Source organism: Octodon degus, unplaced genomic scaffold (genome assembly GCF_000260255.1).
Source record: "Octodon degus isolate 3935 unplaced genomic scaffold, OctDeg1.0 scaffold00052, whole genome shotgun sequence".
Taxonomy (NCBI): domain Eukaryota; kingdom Metazoa; phylum Chordata; class Mammalia; order Rodentia; family Octodontidae; genus Octodon; species Octodon degus.
The window spans coordinates 12,726,762-12,738,368 of record NW_004524628.1 but is presented as its reverse complement, the minus strand read 5'-3'; the positions used below and the strand labels follow the sequence as shown (position 1 = coordinate 12,738,368).

At 48.3% G+C, this 11,607-nt stretch overlaps 1 protein-coding gene across 1 annotated transcript in view; it reads right to left on the bottom strand.

Moving 5' to 3' along the window:
- Window positions 1-9,530, bottom strand: part of Lims1 (LIM zinc finger domain containing 1) — a 39,427-nt gene extending 29,897 nt beyond the window's left edge. Inside the window, exon 1 of the mRNA XM_023717373.1 lies at window positions 9,350-9,530. Within this exon, the coding sequence (XP_023573141.1) occupies window positions 9,350-9,447 (98 nt within the window). The 5' untranslated portion in view covers window positions 9,448-9,530. The remainder of the gene's footprint in view (window positions 1-9,349) is intronic.
- Between the last annotated feature and the right edge of the window lie 2,077 nt (window positions 9,531-11,607).

The following is an 11,607-nucleotide window of genomic DNA, read 5'->3' as shown; positions in this document are numbered from 1 at the left end:
GAGAGAGAGAGAGAGAGAGAGAGAGAGAGAGAGAGAGAGAGAGAGAGAGAGAACAAGAACCAGGTCTAAAACCCGCTGACTGGTGCCTAGCCATGCGCCATGCTCTGGATTTGACTCCCAACGCCAAAAAACAAAATGGTGATTGGTTTTTGGAATGATCAGTATTCAGTTATTTCTCTGTCAGGAGTGAAAGCTAGCAGTTTGGTCAACCCAGTTAGGCTCTCTCTGCCTGCTGTCCTTAGTATACAGCCCAGGTTCACTCAGAGGGAGGCAGCCCTGCAGTCCTCTCCCCACGCGGGCATGGCTGATGCAGTCTACGCAGGCCCGCACAGAAGTACGGTCCATCTGCCTCCTCCTTTCTCTATAATCCTGCCATTTCTTCATGCCCATCACCTCCCTGCAACTTGAGATCCCATAAGGAAAGCCACCGTGGCGTCCCAGTATGACAGTGCCTTTGTTGAACAGCGACACCCACAGGTGACAGCAGGCAGCTCCCTTCTACTGCATGGCAGTCTGTACCAGAGCTGAAACCCATCAGTACTGCTTTAGGCAAGTAAGAGCAAAGTACTATTCTGGGTTTAAAAAAAACCTACACAGAACTATCTTTGTCATATTTGTTGTCAAAAAGGAATGTACTAAAACTTCTCTCCACATTGGAATACAAAAACATCAAAACACACCATGCCCTTCAACTAGTCCTTGCCTGGGTTGTATGGGTTGGCTGGAAAGACGCAGTCTAGTTTCTGAGTGCTCAACGCTGGGCCATGCACACAAGCAGCATGTGTTCTCCCACTCTTGGCTTTTGGAGACGGGGTCTTGCTGTGCCTTGAACTTGCGGGGGTCCTCCTCCATCAGCCTTCTGAGTCCTGGGGTTACAGGCGTGGGCTACCATACCTGGCTCACAATCTTGTTTTAATCTTTGCATTTATACTACATTTTGCTACATTTCTAAGGTTTTAAATTTAGTTTAGAAAAACCCAGATACTCTATTCTGATTTCTCTGACTATTCAATAAGCAATCCAACATGCTCCTAAATACTAAGGAAACATCCACTAGTTTAGACTATACAAGTCATACACGAGACAGAAACATCTCCTGGCATGCTCTGGACTGTCCCTGCCCAGAGGTGGCTGTGAGGCCGGGCCGCCTCAAACTCGGGAAATACTGAAGAGAGACAAAGGAAAAACCAAGAAGGCAGCATGGCAGGGAGATGAAGGGAGGAGAAATCCTCAGGAAGAAATTATGACACTCTCATGTTTCAGGGAGAAGGCCAGGGCAAACCTGAGTCACACTGAGCCCCTGCGCTTGGAGGAGCTCTTCTCACAGCTCGGGCATGGAGGCAGCCCTGCTCCTTGCTCCCGGCGGCCCAGGAGCGGCCCCTGGGCGCTCCCACAGCACACATACGTCAGCCTGTCCTAGCAGTGCACTTCAGGTCCCAAGGAGCGTGGGTGGTGAACATGGAAGCAAACAGCACATCAGACTCTGTGGCTGGCAGGGGCAGGTGGAATCCCGAGAATGCAGCCTCCAGAGAACGCTGGGGCGTTGCTTGTGGACCCAGCAGGCTGTGCTGTTGGGAGGCAAGACGGGCCCTGGAGGCGGCACCAAGCTTCAGGGCTCCATCTACCTGCGGCCTCTCACAAGTGTCTGGTACCACGTCACTGGAGGGTGACAGAGGGAGCCGTGAGGTCGTCAGTGTGCAGCTCTGCCTATGGACATCTCACTGAGAGATGATGACACAGAGCCGGCCTGCGGGTGCTGTGCAGGGCAGGGTGCAGGCCCGGGCCTGAAGCTCCCTGGCTCTGCTTCTCTGGGGATCATGGGCCAGGCTTAGTGTCACGCCCCATTGGACAGTGGCCAGCGTAAGGGCTCAGCAGCCTGCTCCAGGACCCCACACACATGTGTACCTGGTGTGAAGGGACTGGCTGCCCGAGGTGAGGACAGCAGCACAATCCAGGAGGGGTCACGCCTGGAACCTGGATCCATCCTGGGCCTTCTCTACTCAGTGCCCCCACTGAGCCTTGAGAAAGGGCTACCGATCCTTGAGAGGACCCTGAACGTGAGGCCTCTGCTCAGTCCTGGTGGGCCAGAGGCTATTTCTGTAAACAAAGTTTGCCACACACACACAGCTGCCCTCACTTGGAGAGCTGATTGCTCCGTCTGCAGTGTTCTGGCTACAGAGCTAGCAGCTGTGACACACACTGTGCAGTCTGCCAAGCCTGGGATATTAACGCCTCAGCTGGACAAGGTGTGCAAGCCTGTAATCCCAGCACTCAGGAGGCTGAGGTAGGAGGACTACACGAGTTCACAGCCAGCCTTACATAGTGGGTTCAAGGCCTGCCTGAACAGTCTCAGAAAAAAGGTTAAAGATACAATATTTACACTGGCCCTTTATCAAAATATCACCAACCTCTGTAGATAATAAGCTTGGAGGAAACTTGCTATGCAGCAATAGGTACTTCATGACTCTGCTCCTACATCATCCACTTTGTCCCGTTGGCAACACCTAACTGAATTAAACACCTAGGTAAATAAATTAATTATTTATCTGTGTGCCCTTTTCCCCTTCAAACCTAACTAGGCATTAGTAAATAAGGAACTTGTTAATCAATGTCATTTCTCCAAATTCTCAGTATACAGTAGGACTTTAATAAATACACACTGAACAAAACCCACTCATACAGACACAGTTCAGAGCAGCATCTTCTTTAAGCAGGTACGGCACTGAGGGGAGCCGAGGAAGGGCCGAGGATATAGCTCTTGGCACAGCGCCTGCCTGACAAGCCCAGGTCCTGAGTTCCATTCCCGGTTTAAAAAAAAAAAAAAAGATGAGCCAAGGATTCAGGATGAAGAGCTAGATTTCTAGCTAACCCATTTAAACATATCTGTTGACTGCCAAAGTATGATTTCAAAGCCAGAATTTTGAGCTTTTAAGCTGGTATGAACTTGTACAATTTTATTGCCTAAAATACCTGTAGCATCAATTATCTTTGATAGCTCACTGCCATTTTTCTTACCACAAAACACTCTTTCCTAGAATCTATGCATATTGCAATTTTCTGGAACACTGAAAAATTTCAGTTCTGACCCGACAAATTCTATACATTTGAAATAAAAACTAACACTGACACTGACAGCAGAAACTGTCACATACAAGATGCTTGCTCTGTGCGACACTGAACTACAGCTTCCTGTCTCACTCTTCTAGGGCCAGCCAGATACAGGCAATAAAAGCCCAGTGTTCACCTGGGTGTTGGTGGGGCACACCTATTAAGCTCAGCAGTCTGTGGTCATCTTACACAGAGGCTGAGGCAGAGGGATCCAAAGTTCAAGCCCAGCCTGGACAACGGAGCAAGACCCTGGTTCAAAATAATACAAATCTAAAAAGTCTGGGAATATAGCTCAGGGCAAAGGTCATGAGGTTAATCCCCAGTGCTGCAAAAACAAAAACCAATCAACCAAGCTAGAAACCTGGTTGTTCTTGTAGTAAATTACATAGTAATGTGACATTTTCTCTGGCAAATATCTAGGAAGAAGAGGTAGGTAAAATTCATTGTTTCAAATGTGCTACCACAGGCATGCTTAGGAGGTTAACCTTTACTTTTCTGTTCAATGGTAAATTTTTAACTTTTCAGATATGACCAAGTGTATTCAGAAAGTCCTTGTAACAAATCTCAATCTGAAGCCCAATTGGGTGGCACGGCTCCATGGTGACTGTCTGCATTCTGGTCTGACCACTCAGACACCCCCCTGCCAGGTCACCTACCTGCACTTTCTGGTCCTGCCCGCAGGGCTGCGGCAGCCTGGGAAGAAAGCCCTCACCACATCCCCAGCAGGAGGTGAGTAGGTAGGAGAGGCCAAGATGGCCTTCAAAATCGACTGAAAGGCCAAGATGGCCTTCAAAATCAACCGGCGACTTTGTCCTGGTGCAGAACTCTTCACTGCTCCTTGAACAGGCCTAACTGGCGAGTACAAACAGTGCTCTTTTTCATTTCAGCACACAGCTGAAATTCTAGCATTATAGAAACGTGTTAGATGACGAGAGAAAAGTCTTGTTCTTCTTTTGGAGAATTAAGCTTCCAAGGCGCTGGGTGAGGAACGCCCAATCATTGGTACTCTGGCAGATGTACCCCTCTTAGGCTTTCAAGAGATAAAGAGACCAAAGCAGGCAGGCAAAGGCAGAGTCTAACCTGCAATTCTAGAGCCGCCTCTGGGCCGTCTTGTTTCTCATTCGCTCACGCAGTGAAAGGTAGATGGCAACTCTACCAGACACAGGGGCAGCTGCCCGAGATACCACGGCACAAACGGAGGCTCTGCTAAGGAGAATCCCTGTCAGGGGAGAGGCAGGCAAGTGCGAGAAGGCATCAACAGAACGCGCTGTCGTGCAATCGGAGTGCCTGTGGACTGCACTAAACATGCAAGACAAAGTATTATTATCATCATTGGGGTTATTATTTGTGGTTGGCTCAGCCGTCCTGGGGCATGGCTGGTCAGCATATGGTGCTGGGGATCGAACCGCTGCGCTTCCCCAAGCAGGCGCTTCAGACCGCTGAGCTATCTCGCTGGCCCTGAAGGTATTACTTTCAAAAAATATTTATGAATTGTGCTTGTTCATTGTTAAAAATAGAGCATGTGTCTTCACTAAAGCATTAAATAAAAAAGATACAAGGGAAAGATCATTTTGTATTTATATATACAAAATAGGATAAATTTACAGCTACTTCCACTTAACTCAATGAGAAGAAAGAGGTGTACTAACAGTGCTTGGTCAGAATAACCTGTCTGCTTCTTGTATCATGGATAACCACTAAGAAGATAACAATGTACAATGTATTGACTATCAAAATTGTCCTGTTAATCAGCTGTGAAACTGTCTCATTCATATTTATTTCTCAATAAAAAAATAAATTAAAAAAAAACAAAGAAAAAAAGCGTTAAATAGTAAGAACACAATAATGGCAAAGTGCAACTATATCCCCTCAATTTAGATAGATAGATAGGTATATATTCCTCCTTCCTCCCTTTCTGAGATGGTTTAACTATACAGTTCAGGTTGGCTTTAAACTCACAATGATCCTCCAGCCTTAGCCTCTCAAGCATTGGGACTACAGATGTGTACCACCATAGTTGGCTCTTTTGTTTTATTTTGGAGACAAAGTCTTGTTCTGTAATTCAGGCTGGGCTTAAATCCTCCTGCCTCATATGCTGGAGTGCTGGGATTACAGGCTTGCCTCGCCATGGCTGGTTTAGATGGTACTCTCAAACTAAAATATGAACATAGTTTTTCAGCTAAAAGGCCAAAAAGTCATCAGCTATCATATTGCAAAACAGAAATGAAAGGAAACTCGTCCTAGGTTGACCCACCCCTAACCTCAGCTCCATGGAGGGCTGAGTCACTGGTGCCAAGGGCAGGATCTGGCTACAGAATGTCACCCACAGAGACATGGGCTCTTCTTCCTGCATACGGGGTCATCAGGGTCCTGTGAGACCTCTACTCCCCGGTCCTTTAAAAAGGGCTCAGTAAATGGTCTTGTTCTGTCAAACTGAGGCAAGGTTGAAAATGATTCTTTGTGTTGTACCTAGCGACAGGACCTGAGAAGATTTACTCTTTGTACTTCCTCTTCTGTTACCCAGACCGGTCCAGAAAGCAGGGGAAGGGCATGTCAAGGCTGGGGCTGCAGGAAAGGAGCGCATGAAGTGCTAAAGAGTGATGTGCTCACAGACTGCGCAGTGACACTGTGTCCCTATGTTATCAGGGACACACACTTCACGTGATCTGGTTTGGTTCTCAGCCCTGGTTTTATCTGGGCATGAAAACTCTAACTGGAGACGGGCAGTACTATCCGCAGCAGCACCATGGAAATATCAGGGCTCTGTACCTCGCTCAGCACAGTCCAGGGTCACCAAGGCCCTGGCCAGGCAGGAAATGCCGTCTCCAGGGCCCATACCAACACATGTCACAACTCCAATCAGTCACCACAGATCATGTGCACAAATAAGCACAGCAGCGTTTCAATAAAACTTTATGGGTACTGACATCTGGCTTTCACGTAATGCTTACATGCTCAGAAATCTCTCCGCTGTTTGAACATGTAAGACACAGCAGAAGCGCGTGGACCATATTTAGCTTGAAGGTCATGTTCACCACCCCATACTTACTACACTAAGTTTTAGACCCAGCTAGCAAAGTCCTGAATTTTGAGTGCGTCTTTCAGTTATCTACTGATCCCTTGTATATGAGGGAGCACAAAGGTAGCTTTGCAAATATTTTTTTAAATTTTTTTTTATTATTTATTCATTTATTTTGTGTGTGTGGCCAGCTCTGCCCACCAGGGGGCGGGGCCGGCTGGCATGTGGTGCTGGGGGATTGAACCGCGGTTCCTGTGCTTTGCTTAGCTTAGTTTGTTCTAAGTAGGTGCTTTAGACCACTGAGCCATCTCACCAGCCCCTAGCTTTGCAAATATTAAAGGGACAAATTACATTACTCAGGGGTGTCCATCATTCAAATAAATAAATAAAAAAAGATCCCTCTGGGTGTGAGTGCAAAATAAGAGAGGAAATGGACAGCTAGGGCCTAAGCGTGTGATGCGTACACAAAGGGATTATTTTGGCACCAATGCCCCTGTGGAGGAACAGGCTCAGCATGATGTCTAAGCCCACTAAAGCTCTAACTTCAACCCTCGAATTCACTCGGCGTGCAAACACTCTCAGGTCAGGCTCAGTCCTTTAAGATGAGCATACATTACAAAGCCTGGCGTCGGTCTTGCCACGCTTCTGCTCTGAATGATTTCAAGTGCAGACTGCTTTCACACATGTAGCAGTGCTCTTTAAAATACATGTAGTTGGCCGGGGAGATAGCTCAGTAGAATAAGCGCTTGCCTGGCAAGTGCAAGGGTCTGAGTTCAATCCCCAGTTCCACCAAAAAGAAAAAAAAAACCATGTAGTTTATGTTTAGGGGCATAGTCTTTCATCTAAACTTCAGGAAAGTATTTTCTGGCAATGGGTGCGGCCCCTTCTTGACTCATCTCTGATAGTTTTTGTTACTAGTCCGCAAACAAGCCAAGAAATGGACATGTGAGTAAGGAGGAGGTAGAAAGGAATGGGCCTTGTGCAACACTCAAGACAGCATGAAGAATATCTGATGACTCAAGTGTTCAGAGGCAAATACTGCTCTACAGCGACCATCTGTTGGTCGTAACTGCAGGGCCAGGAGCTAGGTGCTCCTCACCACACAGCCTTTGCATCACCGTTTACTGCCTACCTCTTCTGGCTCCACTGGCTTCGCTACGCAAGCACTGGCCCTACTCTCCACCTCAGGGCACAGAGGGGCACCTACCTCACCAGGGTGGGGAATCTCCCTTTGTAACCGACTGGAATAAAACATTTCATCATAGGGCCGGAGAGATGGCCCAGTAGGATAAGCATTTCTCTGGCAAGTGCAAGGGTCTGAGTTCAACCCCTGGTTCCACCAAAAACAAAACAAAACAAAACAAAACAAAACAAAACACATTTCATCATATTCCTCCTCTTTTAATTCAAGGCAAAAAAGAAAAAGGAATTTTAAAGTACATTGTAACTATAGCCCAACAGCTATCACCTTAGGCATGTAGGTAACTCCATTCACAGGTGTTTTGGCTACTGTTGAAGATACATAACTGAGGATAAGTTCAGAATGTTCTTTTATAGATTTTATTTTATTTATTTATTTATTTTTGCAGTACCGGGCATTGAGCTCAGGACCTTGCGCTTGCCTGCTTATTCTACTAAGCTATCTCCCTGGCCCTAGATCTTAATTTTTAAAAAGTTCCTAAAACTCCAAATCTAAAATTTAAAGCTGTTTTTGGTAATTTCACTCTTAAACTCACAAAGACTGGTGTCTACAAATGCTTCAGAGGTCACTTCCACAGCCTGTCACTGACACAGAGCTCAGCACACCCACCAACTTCGCACTCACCATTTACAGCAACTCAGGGCTGAATGTGTGGCTTCATGGCAGAGCCCTGCCAAGCATGTACAAGGTTTGGGGTTCCCTCCCCAGCACAGGGAGTGGGGTGGAGATGGACAGGCAAGTGAATTCACAACAACTTTAACTCTTTAATCCAATAAATTCAAACTTAACACATGAAATGTAGCTAAGACAGACCTCACACAGTAAGAAGCAAACACTAATAATGTTGGTCCTTTAGTGCCACTATCCAGGTCGGTAATTTTCAAATATTTCCCTCCCAAACAAATTTGGCAACACGCTGGTCTCTCCTCAGATCATATAAGTCTTTCGCCTTTTATTAAACAAGTCTGCGGTCTTCAAGGCTCTCCAGAGCCAGGTGTGGTGGCGCGTGGAAGCTGAAGCAGGAGAGCCGCTGCCTCGCTGCTGAGGTCGCAGGGCCTCTACTGGCTCAAGGCCAGCCTAAGCTGTGCAGTAAGCAAGCTCAAGGGTAGCCTCAACTACACCCTGTCTCAAAAAACCAGAAATCAAACAAACAACAAGAAAAAGCTTGTCAGTCCTTTTCCTGTCAAATTGAGAGAGTGAGTCTTTGGAAATGAGTTTCTAGGAAGAGCAATAGCACACAAGGTCTGAGCGTGTCCTCCCACCGTCCTACTCGGAATACTTAGTCCACAGCCAAGCTATTACTGAGCACATACGCGTGATCACACTGCTGCAGGAAAGGCTATACTGCAGCCTGTGGGGAGCACTGAAACAGGAACACTCCTCTCAGAAACAGATCCCAACCCTTCCTCCTCACAGTAACACTCACTTTAACACAGGCTTGATGGTGTAGGGCTTTTCAGAAGCTCAAATCTGGAAGAACTTCTCACTAACTACAGTGAGAAACTCACATTGTGCTGGCTTTGGATGACTTAACTTTCAAAGCCCAAACCCCTGGTCTTGTTGTTAGTCAGGCCCCGCTGAGGAAGTGTTTCTCTAGGTTACTTTCCACAGTCGCACTGCATTCTTTTGCTATGCATGTCAATGACAAAGAATCCAGGAAGCCTCCCAACCTCCACTGAACACCACAAACTACCCCCAGCCTCTCCATAGAAACAAGCTCTAAAGAAGCCAAATAACCCTCTTTTTAAGTTGTAGGCAAACCAATTACTTCTAGTTCAGAAATGACTGGTGACACAATGTTATGCCACAGCAGCCCAGGTTTGGGGAAGAACCAACCTCCCTTCCAGGGCTGGGGGAAGAAAGGAAAGCGCTCATGCGGTCCCTGCATTCCCAAGGGCCATGGCCCCTTCCCTCCCCAGGCCAGACGTGCCCACTCTGCCCCACACTCATCTGTGCCTTGCCCAGGGCAGCCTCGCACGCACTCACCTGCGCCCTGCCCACTCTGCCCCGCACGCACTCACCTGCGCCCTGCCCCGGGCGGCCTCGCGCTGTCAGGCCGCTCACGCCTCCTGCGGTACAGCCCAGAGTGCAAGAGCCCCTTGAGCTGCAGGGCCATCATGTTCTCTGCAGCTCTGCTGGGCGCCCGCTACGGCACTGGCTCACCGCCCTGGCATGCCACAGCGCTCAGCACACCTGCCTGTGGAAACCTCCTGGCAGGCAGCAGGCCTGAGCGCAGCTTCCGGTCAGTCTCTGTGCGTCCACACCCTCCTCTAGGCTGCAGGCCTTATCTCAGGGCCTCCTGCCTTGAGGAGGGGGAGAGGGGCGGGTGCTCATACACAGCTCACGCAGTCATATTGCGTGTCCCCAAGCTGATCTCTCAGGACCATTCTGAACTGAAACTGGGCTAAGAAGCGTGGAAAGATCAGGACTGAAGAAGGGTCCTGCCCAGTTTTATCTGCCAGGAAATCCATTAACGTGTCACAGGCAGCTGTCAGTTTAAAGAAGTGCCTGATCATCAGAAGCTCCTTGAGACATTTTCGGGAGGGGGGGGGTCCCTAAAGGGAAGCAGTCCAATTCCTCCCTCTTACCACTCCACTCTAACTCCTCTCTAGAGCGGAAGGAAACGTCTGCTCCGCCCCCTTCCCATTAACTACTGAAAAACTCCTAACTAAAAGGACAGTTTCTTCTGTCAATTTCCATTTCATTTTTTGAATCTGTGGCTCCCTGCTGTGCACGCACCCACTCACGTAGCCACTCTGCTGGACCAACACGACGCGCCACCGTCAGCCCCATCCACTTCAGTGGTGGTCCTGGGGTAGGGGTGGGGCAGACAGTGGGGCAGAGTCAAGGGCAAGTCTTTGGTTCCAAGTGGCATCAGTACAACAGGAGGCAGGGCTGCACGCTCTGGGCTGATGCAGTCCTGTCATGACCTTGTTTCTATCACAAGCAGGACGGACCAACAGACAGCCGGCAGGTTCTCAGTCAACGGCTTGGCTGCCTGGTACTTGGGATTTCTCTTTGGGCAAACATTTGTACCAGTTCTTTTTCCTTCTAGAACCCCTCATCAGCAGGGTCTGACAGGGCTCTCACACCAAAGGTTAACTGATTAATGTAGTCCCCTCTCTAAGAGTAAATGTTACAAACACAGCGGAATGCAAAAGAGACTCAAATCACTGGGCTGCTGGTACCAGCTACACCCTGGGCTGCCTGTCACCCTGGCCCTGCAGCTGCACTGGAAATAGACGTCTGTCATAGACAGCAGGCATGTCAAAAGACAATGGAAAAGTTAACTCTGTTTGTCTCTCTACTACACTAAATTGGCCAGGAAACATGTCCATCGGGTGACAGCTCCATCCCGTCCCCTCTCTCTGGAAGGACAGAGAAAAAGCTGGTCACGCTAGCTGCTCTCGGACACTGGAGGGAGGAGCAGGTAGCTTTTCCATGAAAGCACTTTCTGCCTTCTAAACTGGGAAAATCCAGTCTATGTAAAATAAGTGGAAATAATGACAAGATTCACATGTCTTCTACACAAAGCCCTAAGGTTCTAAGACCTGAAATATAGGGAGGTTGAAAGTTTATAGTAAGAGAAGCATAACATTTGGAGCTCTGATCTAACTCCTTATATTGAGACAGGTAGAAAAAAATGAAGAGAAACAAGAACCTACACTTTTTTCTTCAGCCATCAAAACAGAACAGGTGCTTGATGAGCAAACTACAGATCAGCCACATGCTTCTGCAAACACAGAAACTCCAACACTGCTACCTCGAGTACAAGTCACTGCAGCGTGCAGGCCCAGTATATGCCTGACCTGGGGGCTCCGTCCTCAGCATGGCAGAGAGGGCAAGAAAAGGGAGGCAACTGTTGCTGCAGCACAGTACTATGACTAGCCTCTTCTGTGAGGACCTTAGAAGCCCTAGCCCATCTGCTGGTAAGAAAACAGGGCCTGGTGACACGGTGGGCCACCCAGACAGGAAGCACAGAGCTGTGCAGGTGGACCCTTGCTGATGAGCCCAGGGTCGGGAAGACCTGAGGAGAGAACAAAGCACCAGTTCCAGGTCCCACAAGGAACCAGCTGCGACAGCTCTTGCCCTCTGTCCTTTTGTTGCAGGCAGCCTGAGTTAGATAGAAATATTGTAGGTAGTTAGACAGGGACAGGCCCTCGAAGGGGATGACAAAGACCAGACACCTTACTGGGGAGATGCTCCTGGTGTGAGCCAGACCTAAAGATCAAACAAATGCTGACATTCCTAAAGTTGGCATCCAGGATTGCTCATTAGT